Source organism: Chelonoidis abingdonii, chromosome 1, assembly GCF_003597395.2.
Source record: "Chelonoidis abingdonii isolate Lonesome George chromosome 1, CheloAbing_2.0, whole genome shotgun sequence".
Lineage (NCBI taxonomy): Eukaryota > Metazoa > Chordata > Testudines > Testudinidae > Chelonoidis > Chelonoidis abingdonii.
The window spans coordinates 256,664,813-256,687,969 of NC_133769.1; the positions used below are offsets into that span (position 1 = coordinate 256,664,813).

General features: G+C 38.5%; 1 protein-coding gene and 1 long non-coding RNA gene across 2 annotated transcripts in view; both read left to right on the top strand.

The window, feature by feature from the left end:
* The window catches only part of LOC142046327 (uncharacterized), a 120,832-nt gene that overhangs the window by 45,185 nt on the left and 52,490 nt on the right, over window positions 1-23,157 (top strand). The gene's annotated exons all lie outside the window — the stretch shown is intronic.
* Window positions 1,771-23,006, top strand: SLC5A7 (solute carrier family 5 member 7). The gene is made up of 9 exons (XM_032771937.1): window positions 1,771-1,845; window positions 3,229-3,451; window positions 9,995-10,108; window positions 11,831-11,986; window positions 14,491-14,639; window positions 16,638-16,772; window positions 18,831-18,984; window positions 20,346-20,563; window positions 21,285-23,006. Exons 2-9 carry the CDS (start codon window positions 3,274-3,276, stop codon window positions 21,924-21,926), a joined length of 1,746 nt encoding a protein of 581 aa, XP_032627828.1. The 5' UTR covers window positions 1,771-1,845; window positions 3,229-3,273; the 3' UTR covers window positions 21,927-23,006.

The following is a 23,157-nucleotide window of genomic DNA, read 5'->3' on the forward strand; positions in this document are numbered from 1 at the left end:
GGAGACTTAAGCCCAGTGTGTCAAAGACAGTGTTAAGTATCAGGGGGTAGCCGTGTTAGTTGGTATCCACAAAAACAACAAGGAGTTCGGTGGCACCTTAAAGACTTATGCCCAAATAAACCAGTTAGTCTTTAAGGTGCCACCGGATTCCTTGTTGTTTTTTTTAAAGACAGTGTTGTCATGTTTCTATCTCAACCACACCAACACTTCACAAGAGCTCAACATCTTCTTGAAAGGAGAACAACTAGCACATGGCCAAAGCCACTAGAAGTAATTAGGAGTAACTCTAACTGACACACTTACCTACAAGGACCACCACACTAAAGGTGGCTCAAAAGACAAGGAACAGAAATGGCCTCTTAAATAAGCCTGTGGGCTCAACTTGAGCAGCTAACATCCAAACGCAGCACTAGGTCTCTGATACTCAGATGGAAAATACTGTGCTTCTCTGCGAGTTGATGTATAACTGAATCAAATGATGAGAATAACAGAGGCTATGAGACCAACAAACACTGATGGCTACCAGTCTCTCTAACATACCTCTTCCTAACATCAGGCATTATATTGTAGCAAAGAACCTCCTTGACAAATTCCAGGAGATGCCACATCTGCCACTTTCCAAAAGATATGTGGGAAGTGCCTTGCCACCGATTCAGCAGTCGAAGACCAATCTGGACTATGTGACTGACCGCATCTATGGTAGATGCTGTCATATTGGGGCGAGCAGAACGGCAATGAGCTGCTTCCTCTGTAAGAAACTCCTTCCTCATCACTCATCTTGAGGAGAGACTGTCAGGCTTCAAGCAGCCATGCTATCTCTAGTGCAAGCTGAAGCAGATCAGATGTAGGGTGGGGAGGTGTGTGGCAAATGACCACAGCCGGGGTCTCAGGAACAGCCGTTGGTGTAGCTGGTGTGCAGTCAAGGATGCTGCACACCTACTGAATGGCTGATCATTTTATGCTGTTCTATCAGGAGGACTTTCCAGACTCCACACTGCTGATCCTGGGGCTACGAATGACTAAAATGTGTGATGCCTTCTTAAGCCCTTTTGAATTTTTTTAATGTATACATCTCTCTTTTATCTCTCTACTTTATATTTTGGATTTTGAACTTTTTTCCATTTTTATTGTACCACTTGTGCACTCGCTAATACTATCTACAACAAACCTTCTCTCTCTCTCCCTTTGTTTCTTATTCATCCCTACCCCGCCTTCCCACCCAATGCCTACTCTCCCTCATTCCCTTTGCCCAGTGCATGCATAGTTTAATCAGCCCCTTCTTTCTCTTGTTCCCTTCCTCCTCTCATTTCCCCTCGCCTTTTCTCATCCCCAATCATTTTAGTTCCTTCTCTTCCTCATTCCCTGCTCCTTTCTGACCCTTTCTTTTATTTTTTTTCTCTCTCCCTCTTCTCCCCTCTGATCATTCCCTCCCTCCATTCCCCATGCATGGCTCAGACAGTCGTCGTCCTTTGAGTCATCTCTCTCCCCAGCCCCTGCTTGCACTCCGATATCTCTCCCCCCTACCCCAGCTCTGACAGACGCACTCCCCACATGGAAGAGGGAAACACAGTGAGCCTCTTAGCTGGCGCTGCGTGTGATTGCCTTTGCGTCAGTAGTGTGCCGTGTTGTACAGGACACTATGTGCATTTGCTCAAGTAGATATGATGCTCCTGTGGGGCTGGAGCTCTTTGCAATGTAACTGTCCCTTTAAAAAAGGAGAAAGCTTCTCATAGTCTATCTCTGGACAAAAGGCGCTGGGATCTGACTGCTTGACTCCAGTTCAAGAGACAGGGGAGACAGAGAGCGCAGAAAGAAGGGGAAAGACGAGACCCTGCCACAAAAGAGGTGAATGGGGGCAGGGATTGGAATTAGTGACACTGGGGAGGGAAAAGCTTTGGAGGGGAAAAGCTTTTGCTGAGTGATGCTGAGGATGCAGGGAACTGTGTGTGTCTGGATCCTATTTTTGCTGAATGGGAGAAATAACTCTAACTTGCTACTGTAGCTAGTAGGCAAGCTCAGGGTTTGCCTGCGCGAACTCAGAAACTACAAGCTACCTGCTTTGCTTGAATGTAAAGGCTGATTATGTATGTCAAAGGTGTTGGATAGAGATATGTGGGGGACTGGAAGAATTTGCTACATTCTGTGTAGATAACAGTAGTATTGTCAATTCCTGGGGGCAGGGGTGTTAAACTTCACTTATAGACTTGTATGGAAACTTAAATACTTTTTTTATGTAGAGATCCACAGTGTACATTAAAGATAGTATATTTTGAGTCAATATCTAGTACATAAAAATACAGGGTTCATTTCTTTGTGTAACTGAGAGTGAGTTCAAAGAAACTGTGAGAAAGGATGGCAAAGGTGCACTGAATAGGTATATTTCTTAATAGTATCAATCCTCTAGAGTTTATTAATCTAAGATTATTTCAATTACACTTGTCTTCTATTTGGCATGTTTCACTGTTCTGACTTTTTTAAATGTATGGAGTTTTTCATTTATAAAATGAAAGACAAAATTGAAGAAATTCTTGTGGTGTGAGAGGAATTTTTCTTATCAAAAAGCAGATACAGATGTGCAAGAGCAGAAAAATACAAATGTATAAGTACAGAAGATGAATGAGGAATTAATGTGGGGAGGGAAAGGGTATGGATTCCAAGATTTGAGTTTTCTAGTGTGGTTATTATTTGTCCACAGCTTTTGATATTTCTTAATGTAATTTTGTAGCATGAATTTAAACTCATTAAAGATCCTTTGTAAAAATGAACAGCTCATATTACTAATATCTTCTATTCTGGAGGCTGTAAGTGAAAGTACTTCTTGAGTAGAGAGGTCTACCGTATCAAGGAGTATATTAAACAATTAGAATTATAAGTGATTTCTTGCAAGGCCCTAGTTTTTAGCAAGATTATTTTGTTTAACTCATGTAATGCTAATTTTCTGTTCCTGAAACAAATTTTAAAAAATTAAGTAACAATTTGCTTTTAGTTTCAAGGGTTTGTCAGAAGTTTCTGAAATTTTGGTGTAACCTGGATTGTTTTAAACACAACTCATATTATTTCTGGTTACATCTGAAATAACCATTCAATAAAATAATCCATATACTCTCTTTGATGAACTGCTGAGTTTCCTTTATATTCTGGTTCTAATTGGTCTCATGCCATGTATGATTTCTTTGCTTTGCTTTTATCAAATGTATAGTGTGTAATGTATTATTGCATTCTCCTTAGAGATCTTAATGAAATAGCAATCCAGGGAACAGTCGTGATTTCGACATGCCTTTCCATGTGGAGGGGCTGGTAGCTATAATTGTATTCTATCTGGCAATCCTGTTTGTTGGAATATGGGCTGCCTGGAAAACCAAAAATAGTGGCAGTGATGGAGATCGCAGAGAAGCTGTCATAGTCGGTGGAAGAGATATAGGCTTGCTAGTTGGTGGATTTACGATGACCGGTATGATAAACCCTCTTTTTTATACCTGAAACATAGCATCTCAATCTTTATTTCATATGAATAAAAGATATAGACAATATTGTGTTTTGAGTAATGCAAAGTGGAGAAAAGAAATCTTAATTTCAATGCACAGTCATGATTTAAGATGGATGATTTTTGTTTGTTTGATACTGTATTTGTTCAATGAATAAGTAAATATGCCAGTCATTTAAATCATCATTATTATATTCTAAAGAAATAATTAACTTTATTTATTTTACACTGATGCTGTATTAATCAGTAAAATAGAGACATTTTGGGGCAGTAATGATTTTAAATAGAAGACTGAGACATCAGAATTTTTCATGGAATTAATATACAGTTACTTTTATTATAGCATCCCAAACCTGTGGGTTAGAGACGTGTTTTAGAAGAGAAAAAACTTTAAATGCAGAAAGAAATGGGAAAATATGATGCAGCAAAGAGCATTTTTGATGCATTGGACCAAATTTAATTCCACTGATTTCAATAGAATTACACAAGGGATTATTTTGGCCTATTTTGCCATAGTTTGGCAAACTGACTTCATATTGTATTGTGCATATTCATATTAGCAGATAGAGATTAGGAGAAGATTTGAGTTCTACTTTCAGTCATTCCAGCGCAACCTCTGAGAGTCAAAGGGGTGCACTGGAGTGTCTGAGAGAACCACTGGATTAACGGAAGACAATAGGGCTATTTGTGTGAGTAACTCTTCAGTAGTATAAGTAAAAGCATCACAATCTGGTCCTAAATTACAAGTGTTTTCAGATAGTCTATCTAATTTGTAGAAAATTACATTGTATACAAACTGAACTGATATCTTTTTATTTAAACATATGTCATTTTGGTTTAGAATCATTCACATTTGTGATATTCTTAATGCAATTCCAACATGAAGCCCTTACACCTCCAATTTAGATTGATCAGATTCTACTGAAATTTCTTTCTTGTGATGTATTTCCAGCTTCAGAGTTAAGGAAGAGCCTCATAAAAACTAAGAGCAAAATTCTGTGGTCCTTAATCAAGCAGAATTCCCACTGACTGCTATAAGAATTTTGCTCATTTAAGGACTGCACATTTGGTTGTAGACCAGGAAAATTGTTCAGGATGTTGTTTAAAGCCAATAGACTCTGAATCAAGGCTAAAACTCTACTTCCCTCCCTCCACTGTTGTGTAGTGTAGTGTGTTCCTGTTGCCTGCTGAACTGCCACTTCTCCATTCAAAGGAGCTGGATATCACTGACTAACTCTGGTTGGAACTTATTCACCAAAATGAGGCACATCACCAGTAGAAGTGACTGGAAGATGACAATTCCATTTTGTGGCAACTTCTGAAGTTTCCAAATTTGTTTTACTTCCACCTTGGAATGAAACCAAAACCTCTCAAACATTTTCAGGAAAGGAGGGTGTGGGGAGGCTGATGGTTAGAGTTAGGCCTCCGCTGTGGGAAACCCAAATACAAATCCCTGCTTGGCCTGATTTGGGATCAAAAACTCCACTCTGAATCAGGCAGTGCAGGGACTTGAACCTAGGTCTATTACATCCCAGTCCTAACCACCAGGACACACACATCCTCCTGACACAATGCAATTATTATGAAAACATTCCAAAGGTTTTTCTCCCAAAACAAAGGAAGAACAAAAAACAAATTTTTTTGAAACGTCAAAAGTTGCCACAAAACAGAATTGTCATCCTCTGAACATCTGTGCTGATGATGTTTCCTGTATTCACACAGGGTCCAGTCCTGAAGTCTTTGCTCAGGTAAAAATCCCATGTACTTTAAAGTGTAAGGCTCGATCATCCAAAGAGTGATGCACATGCTTAATTTTACATGCTGTGAGTAGCCCCACTGAAGTTAATGTGGGACTACCAACCATACATAAAGTTAGTCCCATTCTAAGTTCAATGACATTTTGCACAGTGCTCAAATGTATGCATATTCATACATTTATGCAGAATCAGGGCCTAAGTCTTGTTTGAACAGGGATGATTGGACTACACAGTTTGTAAAGCAGGATTGAAAGGCAATTTTTAAATGCAAGATGATGATAATCAACCATAATATACAGAAAACTGCCATGTTACGCCTTGGTATTTTGATGCCTCCGAACAATGGGGGATTTTGATTTTTGTTGAGTATCTTGTGATATCCAGGCAGAATGAGTTAAAGGGCAATATTTTAGTTTGAGTTTTGAAATTCCTGAATTTTAGGAATATTATTCCAACATAAATATATACCATTAATTCCCTTAATTGTTTAAATGCTAATTCAAAAGCAAAGCCTGTCATGTAAATGAGAACATATATGAAAAACTGCTTACTGAGCATCACAGCACACCCATAGGACAAAAGTAGGAACAAAAAAACTTCAAAATTTTAAAACTTCCTTTTTAAAATTGTATTTATTAGAATAGGACCCAATTCTGCTACCTTGACTCCTGCTGAGTAGTGCCTTACTCCACAAGTAGTACCACTGAAATCAAAGGAGTGACCCCTAGGGTAAGGTGTTACTCAACACAAGAGTGGCAGAACTGCGTACCTAGATTTTAATATCAAATTGATGGCCCGTTTCTGGGGTCCATGGGAATCTTTGGATTGAATTCAATGGGAGTAGGATTAGGCTAGATTTATTAAAATTTATTTTGTAAATTGACGTTTGGACAGTTTATAAAATGTATATACCCAATTAATAATGTCAGTGGGGAAAATCTAAATGGAGGTTTATGTTTCTTAAGAAACAGCTATATTAAAAAGTAAATAACATGTTTTAACACGAAATGGTTCAAAGCTGAACATATCTGCTGTTCTCAAAATAAAAAGAGTTAGAAGACTGAATTATGGACAAATCACAAAATTTCATTTTAACCTGAAATTGTTTAAGATGAATTGAAGAACAAATTAAGCCTTTAACTCATGTATCATTTTACATGTATAAATTTGAATATGAGCAAATTATTAGCATTTTATTTAGTAAAAAAAATTACCTCAGAGATGAGATCTGTGGCAAATTTCAGCCCACCATAAATGTTTATGGTTGTGACTAAACCCTGGGGGAAACCCTGGGAGTTGTTTAATCAAAATGCTGCCACAGCCTAACAAAAGTGCTCCAAATGAAACCATGATAATAATGATCCTCGGACACTGTTCTGTATCTTAGTCAGAGAGAACGCCACATTTTCTTATACAATGAAAAATTATCAATATGCTTGTGTGATCAGTAAACTTTGTTTTACAAAATCTCATTAGCTTGATAACAATTTGAGTGATCAGTCAGCAGATTGTTTTGTAAAGAAATGCTAGCTGGTTTTCCATCTGCATAACTACTAGAAAAATCCAATATTGTGATAACGTGTTGACATGGAAAGATCATTTAATATAAATTTCTGTGTTTCTCATCTGAACTAAAAGCAGAATTTGACTCTACATCATAATCTATAACATTTCTCTTGGTGTACATTTAAAATGGAAAGTTGATGTTGTCTGTATTTCATCCAAAGTGCAGGCAGATAAAAGATTAAAATAGTCTCCCATATGTGACTGACTCTGTAGATTACTAGTTTTTTATTCCCTGTGTCTGGCTTGTTTAAAAAAGTGAGATCACACAATGACTACATTAAAATAACTTAAAAACTGGGGCTTAGCAAAGCTAAGTATCAGAAAATATACATCTAAGAATTAAATTTTATCCTTCTGTCATCCCAGCCATTATGGCTCTTATTTACTTATTTTGATGTATGCATTCCCAAAATAGCACCTTCCCAATGTTCCAGATTCTTTCAACAGATGTTTAAAAGACTTGCAAATTAAAATATAATTAGAAGCCACTCCTCACCACCAAATCCAGAAATTGACCAACCAAAAAATTAACACTGAACAATATTCCACCATATCCTCAAATACCAGCCTTTTCTCCTGAAAGCCCGGGAAAATAGATGAGCTCTGCAATATCCAGTGAAGATTAACCAATTTGGGCTATTTGTGATAAGAGTAGAAAGTCATGGTGCTTCCATGGAGAATGTCCTATCAGCAGTCTCTCTCTCTTACAGACTGATTTTGCTCCTGCCCAAGCACCTGCCTTGATCATAGCTATGGCAACGAGAGAGGCAATACCCTAAGTGGGTATAAAATAGATTTCCTGAGGTCTGCACATATCTCAGAGATCTGATTCTGGGGGAAGAACTCCCCGTTCATGCAGAGAGGTGGTGAGAGCTAACACCACCCCCACAGAATGGTTCAGGAAAAGGTCTATTAAGAGATCCTTGGGTATAACCAGGTCAAGAGATGTTCTGCGCCATTGTCAGAACATTCTAAATATCGGAAAGAACAATACAATGATTTGTTATCTTACATATGCAACCATGTATGTACATTAGTATTACTGCACGAGCAGTTTTGTGAGGGAAGAAAACCGAAATGACCATGAAGTGAAGCCCAGCTGTTCTTTCCTAAAATGAGAGATTATCCCATTAGAAATGTGCTAATATATTAGAAACAGCACCTCAGAATTTTTGTCTTATTTACATAGTATATGATAAAATAAAAAAAAAAGAGTTTGGTCTGGTACTAAGGAAGCGTGTCAGTATTTCTGGATGAAAAAAAGTTGTGCTGGACAAAATAATCCCTTCAGAGCCCTGATATAGATACTCCTATATGATTTATAGCAGGTAAAATATCTAAGCAGCTTAGGAAGAGAAGTGGGTGCACTGGAATGAGAAAGACAGGGGTCCAGACCTGTTACTCCCCATCCCAAACGCAACCAATGCTTGGTGCAATTGATCTAACTCAGCCAACAAGTTATTCCAGCCTGGGACTTTGAGTACTGGGCACCACTCTACAGATTCTACGTCCGCCTTCCCTAGTGAAGAAGGTAAAACTTCCATCCATCCACCTAAGCATTTTCAATGTAGACATTACAATCATAGTATCTAGGCACTTCAATCCTATTACTATATACTCTTTAACATACAGCTAGCAACACAAATCACAGGCATGTCAGGACACTGGAGAACCAAACTAGACTGGGCCATGTTTTCTCTAGCTTTTCCACTCATCCCTGTTAGGTGATACAAAAGCCTATAGTATGAGCAGTATGTCAGTGATTCTGTAATATTGAGCCCTGGTGCCAGGGATCAGTAATGGAGTGAGTGCTCTTTCTATCACTCGATATCTGGGCATGATTATTATCACTGCCAGTGTCTGTGTATTGTGCAATAAATCTTGGCAAGCTACCAAGATGTCCACTGACAACAGCAGGATCACAGGCAGAAGGATTTGGCCACTCTTACCAGGAGCAGATTTTCCATTGCTGTCCCAAATACATCTACAAAGATTTGCAGCTGAATACTGGACCAGGGCTATGATTCTGAATGCAGAGTAGAAGATATTCATTTTTTCTCTTTGTAGCCAGAACCCCACTGTTAGCTTTGTTCCTTAGCCTGTGGAAACGTACAAGATTTAGCTTCAAAATTAAAAAACACACAAACCCATATTTTGTACATGCTCAGTGGCTGAGTGATATTATTACAAAATGTCTGAGAGAATACTGTAAACAATCTCCCATAAAAGTTAATTAAAATTTTTAAATAATTTGTTTTCATTTGTGTTCACCCCCCACTTGTCTTTGCTTTCTTCAAATATTCTAAAAAATTAGTTTATTGGCATGAATGTTTGTAGAAACAGTGACAGCTGACAGCATATTGCAGAATACTCAGAAAAAGTGAATTTCGAATCACAAGTTTTTACACTGGAAGTATGATTCTAAGAGTTACATCCCTTCTCATCTAATCAGGAAATAAGAACAAAATCTTGTGACCTCCGTGTCCAATCAAAACTGCTCAGGTTTTGCATTTCTAAAATCTAACATTTGTAATGAACTGCCCATGAACAAACTACAGATCTAAACATTAATTCATAAATCTTATACAGAGAGTATCTGTACAAATACATTAGAGAAAATCAAGATCTATTTGCAGACAACCTGCAAACAGGAAAAGAAATCATATTCACTGCAATTATTTGTTATGAATTATTTGCCCAGATCTAATTACAATACACTTCTGTGTGTGAGATCTGCATTCGAGACTTCGTCTTGATCCTCAGCCTCCCAAGTCTGGCAATCTGCCACCAGAGACAGAATGAATGCATTAGCTTCCAGTGGTTTGGAATATCACAAATATTGCAGTTCTTTGTGTGAATGAAAGCAGGACCTCTACATATAGCACAACTCAGTTCAGGAATGTATCTTTAGAAGGCTTAAATACAGATGAGACAAAGTCTAAAAATTTTGATAGAAGGCCATGCCCACCGTAGCTCTAATTTTTTTAAATGGCATTTGTAGAACTGAAAATTGGCTAAATCTGGAGAGTGAAACTTGAGACACATTTTAAGGACTCTCATTGGTTAAACTCTTATTCAATTTAAATGTTAAGAATTTTCTGAGTTGAGTTCAGTTTATAGTTGTATGATAAATGTGGACTGTCAAAATAGGGTTTATGTTTTCAGTTCTTCCTCCTCTTCTTTTCAGCCACCTGGGTTGGAGGAGGCTATATCAACGGGACAGCAGAAGCTGTGTATGTCCCAGGCTACGGGCTGGCTTGGGCTCAGGCACCCATTGGCTATTCCCTTAGTCTGGTTGTAGGTAAGCAAAAATAAATTAGTCTCTCCATTTCTTAAAATATACAGATGTTAAAATTGTTATTGGAACGCCCACAATTAGGGCCTGATGCAAAGGTTATTAACATTAATGGTGGGCCTTCCAGTGACTTTAATGGGCTTTCAATTAGGCTGTTAGAAAGGAAACTAATGCATTACTAATTACTGGAAATAATTTTATATCTTAACTCACCAAGACTGCCTTTGACACCCAGAGGTTAACCCTTCTGAATGCACTCGAGGACTACTACAACAATATAAAGCTTTTATTTTGAGTAGATTTTGTATCTTTCAGATTAGTCAATGAAAGGTACTATATATGGCCTTCATCACCCTAATATCTGAGAACAATCTTGAGTGTGTTTATCCTCACAATACCCCTTTGAGGGAGTGAAGTGCTATTATCAAGATTTTACAGGTAGAGAGCTGAGGCAGAGAGGATAAGTGATCTGCCCAAGGTCACACACGAAGGCTGTGGCAGAGCAAAGAATTGAACTGAAGGTTCTCAACTCCTATACTAGTGCCCTAAACAGTGGACCTTCCTTCCCCTCAAATTCAGAATGAAAGTCTAAATATACCAAAATTAGGAGGCTTACGCTAAATGGCTGCTAGTACGTAAGATATAAAGTATTGACAGTGTAGTTGGTTGTTTGTTTTTTAAATACAGTACTTTTGACTTCATAAATATAGTCTTACAGTTGTTTTAAATGGACATAGTATATTTTATTTGCACAAAAGGGAGTTGTTCTGACATCACAATTCCTTTTCTTAAATAAAAAAAATCAGAAAGTAAAATTCATTGTAGAACAGGGGCTCTCAGATTTCTTCATAGGGTGAAGCACCACTTAATAAAGCTATTGTCTTGTGAATCACTTTCCTTCCCATGCACGATAGTATAGATTAACTCCTGACTGATTTGTCATCATCTTATTATTTAACATGAGATCCCTGTATCAACTACAGCAATTGTTTGAATTTATTTTTATCTCTTGGTAATGTGCTAAGTGTCCTTTCTGATAAAAATGGATCCCACTGTCTAGCTTGGCTCTTCACTTCATATCTACTCCCTTCTATTCTGTTCCTTTGTCTCCTGCTGATGCTTTTCTGCCTGTTTTCCTCATCTCTACCTGTACATCCTTCCCCTGCCAGGTGGCTTCTTGCTCCCCTAGATATGCTTTCCAGTCATCTAACCCTGTTCTTCTCTTAGACATAACGTTGAGTAAATTCCTTCCTTTCTCATGCTGGACATTCATGTCTGGCTTGTGGATACATCACCAAATAAAATTAGAGCAAAAAAAAATTGCAGTCCTGTTCCAATATGTTGATCCAAAGCTAAGCGCCTTTACATTAAATGAAAATGAACTGAGCACCATCCACAGCAGGCTGAATGCACTGAAGCACAGAGCCTTGCAAATCCATATTTTGTTTTTCATAACCAGACCATGTGTGTTAGTGTTGTGCGTGAACATAGAGTAGGGGGTGTTAAATGATTTTCATTCATATTTATCCTGCTGTTTGAACTGCTGCTTTCTTTACATGGAAAAATAAAACTTCCTTTCATATTTAGAGGATGTTTTAATTACATTTTACATTTCTTTAAAAATACAGTCCAACAGACACATTTACACCAGTGAAAAGCAGCAGTGTTTTACTGACTATAAATGCATTTCTCCACTAAAGTTGGCGTTTTTTGTTGTTTAATTTTTAGGTGGTCTATTTTTCGCAAAACCCATGCGTTCCAAAGGCTATGTGACAATGTTAGACCCATTTCAACAGATTTATGGAAAAAGAATGGGAGGGCTGCTGTTTATACCCGCTCTAATGGGAGAGATGTTTTGGGCTGCAGCCATCTTCTGTGCGTTAGGTAAGGGACCAGCGGTAAAAACATTAGTTCACTATCCAGAGGGAGTTTTAGAAAATCAGAAATCCATAACAGAAGCGCCAGTTCAAAACCAGCTCCTGAACCCAGAAACTACTTTAAAATGTGAACTACCCTGGCCAAACAGTTTTTAAAAGGACAGTTGTCTTGCTTTAGAGATACCCAATTATCAGAACCTTGATTATCTCAGTATACTTTAAAGCATTTTGTTATTTTCAGTCACACATTTTTTGTTGACAGCCTCAAAATCACAGCAACCAGGAGTAATAACTGTCAAAGAAAGAGGATAGTCACGCAACATTTTTGATAGTGCATATAAATGCTATAATCCCTAGCATTCAACCATTGTAGGAGACCTAGCTGTAAAACAATTTCAATGGATCATAGAACATAGAAGCTGTGACTGATCAATGAGCCTAAATCTTGTTAAACTCTGAATGCATCTGTATTTGGAAAAATAAATAACATTCTTAGGTTTCAAAAATGATTCAGAGAACTGATGGAAACATGGTTCAGAAAGGAAGAGTAATATTTGCATATAGAAAATCACACCTCCATTCTCCCATCCCTATTAGAGATTTGAATTTAGCTATCCCTTCAAAAATGGAGAAAACTCTTAAGTTAAATCACCATTAGTGGTCGTGACTCAAACCAAGTAACACAGTGTGCACATATATAGTATTGCTTTACAGGGGAATCTTTTTTTAAACAAAAAATAAAATTTCAAGCTTCTTTCCAACTGTGCTCTGATTAACTGCAAAGCACTGGGGAACTTGTTCTCCATAATTTCATCACAAGACCCTTAAGAATCTGAGCACAAACTGCCTGCTGAGGTGATGGGAAGTAAATGACTCAAAGAACTTTCTGAGAATTTAAAATGTTCTTTCTTTTTGAATGAAGATCAATTGATTTTTGAGAAGGCTTTATGTTGTATTTAAAAGCAAGAAAGTAAGTATTGTGAATGTCTTTCTAGCATATTATATTAACAAGGGGTAATTAAAGACTATAAAATGGAGAGGTTTCTCCATTTTAACTACTATTTGAACAAAGTCAACCATTTTGTGCTACAAAATTTACTGGACCATTCTCCCTTGTGAAGGTTATATCCACTATGGGGAATAAGTTTTGACTCTGAATTTCCTCAGAGTTCTTCACTTAGGAGAAAGGGACAGGTTTGCAGCAGTGTAAGAAAGATATGTGGGTCCATCCCTGAACCCATGAATCTTGGAGGCTCTCTGAAGGCATCCATGAAGCAACAGCATGCCTCCCAGTAGCCCCTGAAGCCCTGAGACAACACAGCTTCTGCAGGAGCTGTACTGCTAGGTCTTTCCCAGCTATGGGTTCACATGGACCTTAGTGATTACATACAGGAGAGATGCCACACCTGCAAGTCATTGTAATGGTTTAAATTAAACATTCTACAATTAGTGGGGGAAGGATTTTTAAAATGAATGATAAAAGATGCACTCAAGTGAGACTTTTTTTTCATCTAAAGAAAATATACTAATTGCTTTATTGAGATTCACTGTTTGAATGAATGTTAAAGTTTTGTGCTATAGAAATAAAGTGTATTTAATCAATACTACAAAAGCAATCAATTTCTAGAGTAATGTCCATCATGTCCACAACATCTGGAAACACAGGGGACTGGCCACTTTGCCCCCACGTAAGCAGCTCAAAGTGGACTTAAAGCAATTGAAGAAGGTGGATGGAGAATTCCACCTGGGCTGGGAAAATAGCTTCTGCTGTAAATCCAGTGGAAGTGTCTCTTCTCCCCCCCCCACTCTTATCCCAGCCATTCCTCCACCCTCCACCATAAGAGGAGGGGTGTAGGCAGGCCAGGGAGGGGAGGGAGGCTCATGAAGAAGCACAGCTCCACTATACCCATCATCCAGTGATGTAAGTAAGGTCCATCCCTGTGCAGCACCAATTGGTGCCAGAGTTGGGCAGCTGTGAATTAGGGAAGCCAATATAGCTTGGACAGAGCGTGAAATCAAAGCCATAGTCTCCTGGCTCTTGTGAGGGCACACAGTGTGTCTGTATGACAGAGCCTGCCTTCCTTCCCTCTTCCCAGCCTGGGTCAGAAAGAGGCAGAATTGTAGTTGCTACAATTAACAGAGCACAGGATCTGGGACTGCTCTGTCCCTACTCCTTCAAAGGCATATGGTGTTGCAAATGAGGTGTGGAGGAGACAGGGCCATATCCCTGCCTTATAACCAGGCACTGGCCTGTAGAGTTGTCACATGGAAAGGGGTGTAGCTGCAAGCACATAATCCCAGCATGTTCAGGAGCTCCAGGAGGCTTTCTGTCTCCCTGGGATGAGGCAGAATGCAGCTGCTTATTATTCACTGGATCTCAAAAGCAAAAAAACAGGCTAAAGCAAGCAAAGTACAGTTTTATTCTGCAGACTTGTGAAATATCTTGAAACTGGCATCTGAAAGGAGACTGAAGAGAGCAGAATAGCTAAAGTCTTTTGTTTTCCCCCCCAGGTGCCACCATAAGTGTGATCATTGATATTGATGTCAATATTTCAGTGATTGTTTCTGCCCTGATTGCAATTATATACACCCTGGTGGGTGGACTCTACTCAGTGGCCTATACTGATGTGGTTCAGCTCTTCTGCATCTTCCTAGGGCTGGTGAGCTTGCTCGTTTATATTTTGTTGTGGTGGTGGTCTTGCTCTGGAAAATGGGCCAAATCCAGAGGCTCAGAGCCCAGCCTAAATGGCCGATTGGGAACTAAGTATGGTCACTGGGTGTGGGGAGAAGAAATCCTTCCCCTCACCATGCTGCCAAGCAGTGTGGCTGCAGAGATATTACTTCAGCTATATAAAGTGGCCTTTCACAGACCCAAAGAGCTTCTGCTCGAAGGAGGACTGGAAGATTCTCACAGCAGTGGATCTACACACCTGTCCTATAACCAACCAGTCCTGCCCCTCTTCCTCATGCAAAGCCTCCACATCCAGAACTGCTCCTGTTTGATTCCAGAGGAACCTCTGTGAGCACAAAGCTGCATTTGTGCCAGTGAGCCCATACACTGACGCCATGTAGGAGTTTGATGGAGGGACACAGGACTCTATTCTACAGCTCATTCCATCCCTTTGAACCACTCAGGCAATGCCAAACCTCTTGTAATTCCTCAGCTGGGATTGCACCTGGTATAGGGGAGTCCCAGCTGACGTAGTCACCTCCCTCCCAGCAGTCTATCGCACAGAGGGTGAAGAAGTGCAAGAGAGTGAGCAGTCAGAGGGGGGACTGCTTCAAAAATCCCCAGCTGGCATATGGTCCCTAGGGCACCATAGCCTTCAGGCACAGTTCAGAGCAGTCTCTAGACTGTCCTAAACTATGCCAGAGTTTGGGATTAGGGCAGAGAATTACTGAAGCCGCTGATCCATTACTGAATTTCCAAAGAAACCCCTCCCTTTCTGTGCAGTTCAACATAAACTGACGCAGCAAAGAATCTGCCCTTTAATCATTGTATGTGTGTATGGTACATACAACAGCTACATTAGACGAACATTATTAAGATTGCAAAGTCAAACATTCAATTCTTAAAAAGCAACAGAGAGTCCTGTGGCACCTTTAAGACTAAAAGATGTATTGGAGCATAAGCTTTCGTGGGTGAATACCCACTTCGTCAGATGCATGTAATGGAAATTTCCAGAGGCAGGTATTCACCCACGAAAGCTAATGCTCCAATACATCTCTTAGTCTTAAAGGTGCCACAGGACTCTTTGCTGCTTTTTAAGAATTGAATGTTTGACTTTGCAATCGTAATAATGAGAGCACAAGAGAGACAGGCTCCCTGTTCTCAGTTCAGGCGCCCAGACCTGGACTCAGCACAAATCGCAGCACCCAGAGCATCAATGGAAAGGAAAGTGCTGATCAGCTCTGGGCTGGAGCATGCCCAGTGTGGATAGAATCTTCAGAGATTTTAGTTCCTACAATCTAAGAATAGGATATATTCTTAGATTGAGAATATATGAATTGTGATTTTTCTAAAGCTTGGAACTTGACTAAATTTGAGCAGAATGTCATGGGGATGAACAAGGCACATCCCTGGGGCAAACACCAGCCCCTCTTGCCAAATTTCAAGTGACTGCTCCAATAACAGGGGCATGCAGATGGTTTCATTTTCCTAAAAGGGACTCAGCTTTCAAAAGTCTGCGAAACATTGATTTATAGCATAATTCCCTTTTCTCTACATACATTTGGTTTTTATGTGTACCTACATTTTGTGTCAAACTTTCCACTGGCATAACTCTGTGGACATCAGTGCTGTGGCGGATTAGCCACTGGGGCCCCTGCACAGGAGTGCCAAGCAGGCAGGTGGGGGTGAGCCCCTGCGCCCTAACCCCATTTCCTTGGCAGGACCACCAGGCTAGCAGGGGAGTGGGGGGGGGATGCAGGCGGAGGGGCCCCCACTTGCTCTGGCCCAGGGCCCCACAAAGCCCTAATCCACCTCTGCTTCAGTAAAGTTACACCAAGAGAGAATATGATTCTCTTATGATTAAACTTGGCATTTGAGCTTAAGCACACAGTATGAAGAAAAATACTGAGTAAAATTTTTCATACAATAATTTCATAATTTTTGCATAGACTGTTACACTCAATAAAATGTAACTCTTTGGTTATAGTGGATCAGTGTTCCTTTTGCAATGTCACATCCTGCAGTTAAAAACATTGGATTCACAGCTGCGCAGAAAGAGTCTTGGCTTGGATCCATTGAATCACTTGACATCTACTCATGGCTTGACAACTTCTTTTTACTGGTAAGTAATGCCTTGTATGAGAGAATAAAGCATTTAATCATTCATAGTGTATTGCCATGTGACGAGTATATGTAAAGTGGCTAATTAAAAGTTGCCAGTAAACTGTGCATGGAGGTTTATAACTTCTGCACTGCTGATGAATATACCAGCTATATCCTGATAGTCAATTGATTTCAATGAAATTTCAGTAGAATATGGCAGCAGAGCAACTGAAGTAGAGGGCCATCAGCAAAGCAGTTAAATGTTATTTAGTTAAAAGAGTTGACCTAGTTACAGTTAAGGAATAGAATAGGGATACGATTTAACAGCTGGCATTCTTGCCAGAGCATTATATTGTAGAAGGCAATAAATACTATATACAGCTGATTAAAGATGCCACAGTTGTAGGTGAGTAAGAAAACCTTGGATGGATGGACAGACAAATGCATGCCAGACTGAAACTGAGTTTAATATTTGCAAAATCCATTTAATATAGGAACGGCTGATAACTCCATGTATTCTTAAGTTTGCCCAACACTTTGAATTATAACATCCTTCTTTTCAGTTGCTTATAACTTTGGACGGATAATATTCCATTCCAGGTGAATGCCTCAGGCTGAATGAATTTATTTATTTATTTATCAAATCTCAGCCAAAATGGTTCAGCTGTTTCTGAGAATGGAGTTAGAAAATACATGGGCTTTTCTGGCCTCTATTAAAGATTCTGCCAACCTTTCCTTTAAGAAACCAAGCACCCCTACGCTTTAGAGCAGGAACTTGGAATTTGATGCTCTGCATGCCAAGGATGTGACTTTTGCTATCTCTCTGAAAATCAGGCAAATTTGGCAAGCTGGGGAAGGAGTACAGGTATAGAACATATTACTCAAGGGGAAGAGGCTTGTTTGGTGGTTCTGAAGGTTCCAATCCTGTTGATGGCCCACCAGGTTGTCAATATGGTGCCACATGATGGAATTTCTGTTTCTCCATTTGCTTTTTTTTAAAACATAGGAAGTTACATGCATAAATACAAAAAAATTGTGTTAAAAAAACACTATTAAGACTGTAAAGCCAAACAGTCAAAACGAAGAAATGTCAGAATTAAGGTAGCCTGTGCAACCTTAATTGGGCCACTTTGTGTATATGCATTATGATAACAGTTGTTAACTATATGATCACATGCTACTTTTTCCACAGGACCTCTGCCACATTCAGTGCACAGGATGGATCATGCTCAATTAATAAGCAATTGTTTAATAGTTTGTTTTTTCTTTGTGCAATGTGTAACCCCATTCCTTGTATTTTGGACACTATTCAGACCCTGTTCTCAAGACGGACTTGACATTGTAACTTTAGTAATGTACTTTTAATGTAGATTTTTGTGTGTCATTTTAAATTTACTCAAACATGATTCCTGTTATTCAACAAGATAGAAGAAGAGATGCACCATTTTTAAAAGAAAAAATATTGTTTCTCTACCATTATGATGGTTTGAAAGTTCTGTGCCACTGCTTTCTTAGACTTCCCATTGATACTACTTTGACTGTGTGGCTTAGAAGAATTATTTGAGGACTGGGTTGAAAGTACATAGTTGCATGATTTGAAGGTCTAAAACATATGTCAAATACAAAGAAATGTTCATTTCAAATCCCACTGGTACCTAAGGTAGATCTTGTTAGCTTAAGAGGATTCTCTGTATGTCAATTCTCCATCTATGAAATTAGTTGATAATATTTCCTAATCTTTTTTGTAAGGCTTAATTAGTATTTGTGATGCTCATTGAGATCTTTGGATGACTGGTGAAGTGCAAAGTATTAATGATAATTATTCAAGGGAATGGCCTGCACAGAAAAGGAGAGATGTGATTACACATCAAAAGATTTCAGTGTTATTTGAGATGGTGAAAGTATTCAATTGTTATGGGTTGTGCCTGTTGAAATTTTTGAGAGTATATGTAATTGAGATAGTAACAACACTGGATAGGAGCAGATTATTTGTGTTTCTTGTTACGGTGTATATTAATGTATCAGAGAAAACCTCAGTAAACCAGAAATGATAGAATATTGTTTGTTGTACTTGCAGATGTTGGGAGGAATCCCATGGCAAGCATATTTTCAGAGAGTTCTTTCTTCTTCATCTGCCACATATGCTCAAGTATTATCCTTTCTGGCTGGTTTTGGCTGTCTTGTGATGGCCCTTCCTGCGATACTCATTGGTGCAATAGGAGCATCAACAGGTAAATGACTGACCACAGTGAATGTAACTATGGCTATCAGTGTGTGAAAACCCTTATAGAGTGTGTGTTCAATATAATCCAGCCAGGTAATATCATTAAACTTCTCCTGATTTCCTTTACACAAGAATAGACCTGAATGTAATTGTATAGAACATTCTTCTGACTCAAAGTATCCTGCAGCTCAGCCTAATGATGTAAATATTTAATATATTTTGAATACACTGATGAACTATCTGTTGTAAATGTATAAAACTACCTTCTATTGAATGGAATCAGAGCAAGTTAATTGTGTATGTCATAGACCTTATGCAAATACCATCTAACAGAGATTCTACTATTGTTCAAGTGGTACAACCGTGTGCTATTACAGCTGGAATTTTGTCCCTATTGCTGCCATTATTTCGCCTCTCCTAGATGTTCACAGACTTAGTACAATATTTTAGTCTGAGTTACATCCTGATATTAGCCATTTATTATTAATAATATAATTCCTGTTTATATTGCCTAGGAGCCAGTCAATGATCATGGACCCATGTTGTTAGGCATTGTGTAAGCATAACAAAAATATATTTCCTATTCCAAACACCTGGGCAGTGGCTATGTAGGTAAAGTCACCTGGTGTTCAGCAGTCGCTGACACATATCCTGGGCCATTCCTTCCTTCTACTCCAGTTCAGCAATAGAATGGCAGGAAAGGTGGTTGCTCCTATTGTTGCACTGCTCTCTAGGGAAGTCTGAGGTCTTAACATATCATGCTGTGCTGCCCCAGGGAAGTGGTCAATGCAGAACAGTGATGTGCAGCACCAAGAATCTGTTTTCTGTGATGCTGCTAATGACTGGGAGGAGTTGGGGGCAGAAGACCTTTCCTAGACCGGGCCTCATGGTTGACGGGGATAGTCCAGTGCACTGATTTCAAAGAGTCAGATGAGGGCAGCAGGCTATGTGGGCACCCAAAAGATTCCAGGCAGTCAGAAAGGTTTGAGGGCCACTGCATCAGAACATAGGAACAAAAAAGAAAGGGGCCTTTCGGGTGCAGAGGTTAGTGGGGACGGCTCTAACACAGCTCATTAGTTTCATTGTGAAATCAGTGAATTTAGTAAGGTATATTTGGAGTGTTCATTCTGAAATGAGCCCACCCCTCCAACTGAACCTCAGCTGGTACAAACCCCCTGCAAAGCAGAACAGTTGGTTTAGATTTGCTGCAACCATCTGAACTCAAATTGGCAAGGTTTGCATAGGCCCAATGACCATGAATGAACATGACAATATGCACTGGCTCACTGATTATTCACAAAGGCAAAGAAGTCAGTATGTATCCTACACCATCAATTACATATATATGTATATATATTTGTATTACAGATTGGAACAAGACTATGTATGGTTTACCAGACCCCACAGAGAGGAAAGAAGCAGATATGATTTTACCAATTGTGCTTCAATATCTTTGTCCCGTCTATATTTCTTTCTTTGGCCTTGGTGCAGTATCTGCTGCTGTAATGTCATCAGCTGACTCTTCAATCTTATCAGCAAGTTCTATGTTTGCTCGAAACATTTACCAACTTTCATTTCGACAAAATGTGAGATTAAATTTCAATTTATTTTTGTAATGAAAAGGGCTTGGGGAGACTTTCAAAGTGACACTGAAAATTTTCTCCATTTGTTTCTATCTCTAGTAAGATAAAATGTAACATTTCTCTTATTGCAATATATTAAATGAAGAAAATGAAAAATCACAGAAATCCTGGTGATTATGATTAATTACATAGGTGAAGAAGTAACATCTGCTGAAACTGCATTTAGCTCTATTCATGATGTTACAATATACTTGAACAATTCCTAATTCTTATTGTCAGTACAAGTTTTATTAAATCATTAACTATGAGACATTTTCAGAACACCAATTAACATCAAAAATGCTTAGAAATAATTTGACAAATTGAAATTGAGCAGAATGATCTATAGCTTAAAAGCCTGTCAGTGTAAATGAAGTGATATGTTCTCACATCAACAAATTGTTGTGCTTATTTTTAAAATTAAGTTCTGTCTACTTGTTCTTTTGTTTGTGCCCTATATTAAACTATTTTTCCCTAAAGCTGCAAAAAATTGGGGGTGACAGCCACGCCCTTTGACTTTTTTTCTTCTTACATGCTATGTATCTTGCTAAATCTTTCACAACATCTGATTATTCAAAATCATGAAAAATCCTTTGATTTTTCAGTCTTGTGTGTGATCTAATCATAATAAAAGTGATACATGCATTACTATGGAAAACTAACACCTTTTCTTCTTTTTTCTTAGGCTTCAGACAGGGAAATAATTTGGGTCATGCGAATCACTATTTTTGTCTTTGGAGCAGCAGCGACAGCAATGGCACTGCTAGCTAAGTCAGTTTATGGACTCTGGTATCTCAGTTCTGATCTTGTTTACATCATCATCTTCCCTCAACTCTTATGTGTGTTATTTATCAAAGGAACCAACACTTATGGTGCCATTGCAGGATATTTGTTTGGCCTCCTTCTCAGAATTACTGGAGGAGAACCATACCTCTACCTTCAGCCCTTGATCTTCTATCCTGGTTACTACTTAGATAACAATCATATATACATCCAACGCTTCCCATTTAAAACACTTGCTATGCTCACCTCCTTCTTCACTAATATTGCAGTCTCCTACCTAGCAAAATATTTATTTGAAAGTGGTTCTTTGCCACCAAAATTAGACTTCCTTGATGCTGTTGTTGCGAGGTACAGTCAAGAAAACATGGACAAAGCAACTCTTGTAAAAAGTGACAATATTATATTAAATGAGCTTGCACTGGTGAATCCTCGGCGCAGTTTGACTCTGAACTCAACTTTCACAAATAAGGAGGCCTTCAGTGATGTTGATTCAAGTCCAGAGCTATCCAATGCTGAAGATAACTTGGTGACCAACACAATATGAAATTCTGCTTTCACATAAAATGCAGTGCAACAGGGTATCCCATCATGAATGGTAAGAGGCATTTTAGCAGAAGAAAAACAGGGACCAGAAATAAAATGCCACTGCACAACTCTTTAAATCACTTCTATGAGAGTGGGAGACCATGAAATAAACTGTTGTATTTTATTACCACACTTGTTGCGTTGGGATATAGAATATCAAATGAAGGATAAATTCTACATCTCCCCCCCCCCCGCCATGCAAACAGATCTTGATACTACAGAATTTAATAAATATATAAAACACAAAATATATGTAACAGAAAACAGTGAAAACTATTTAAGTCAGCCAGTATATAAAGATACTTGACATTTGTATTCAGTCATCTGTGAGATTATGATATGGTCACTCTAAAATAATGAGTAGTCAACATTATATTGGCACTAACTCAAAAATATATGGTCACTATTGTAAGTGATTCATTGCCAATTATCAGGTTGCTTGAACAAGTGATAATTAACAATCTTTCTTGCTTTTTCTTATAACAAATTTCATAAAAATCATCCAGTATTTTATTATTTGAATTAAGTGTGTGATTAACAATAAGTTCCTTATAGGAGAGTTAAATGTGTTATTCTTACAAAAGGTTAAAAAAGATATCACTATTCTAAAGTGGTGTTATCTTATACAATATGCAAGATAACCTTAAATAAAGTATATTACTACAGATGCCTTTCCTTTCTAGCTCTGAGAGGCTGTCACCAATAGAGGATAAAAAACTTGTTTATTAAAAAAATTAAAGCAATAAATTGAGTTGAAAATTAAGCTCTGGGTGAAGTAATGGGAATTTATGCTTTCTAGAAGTAAATACAGTTTTGTAGTTGTGATAAAAGAAACAATTTCTTCACTCAGTGTCAAAATGAATATTGGACCTAAACCGTCTGCTGGTGCAGAAATGGAACAGTGCAGAGTCCATATGGGGAGTCAAGAGGGCTGGATGGAATATGGGAGTGGGAAATCTGTAGAAAATTTTGACTTTTCATCAACAAAACAAAACTTTTTCAAACAAAAAATGCAATCTATTTTATTTGGGGGGCTGCTGTGAAACGTCTATGGAAAGTGGACATGTGGAAAAATTCACTTTGTTGAAAACTCAATTTTTTATTGAAAAACAGTTTTGACAGAAATTTTTTGGGCAGCCGTAGGTGTCAGCCTTCAAGGTCAGAATAACTAATAGGAAAGGCTAATCCAT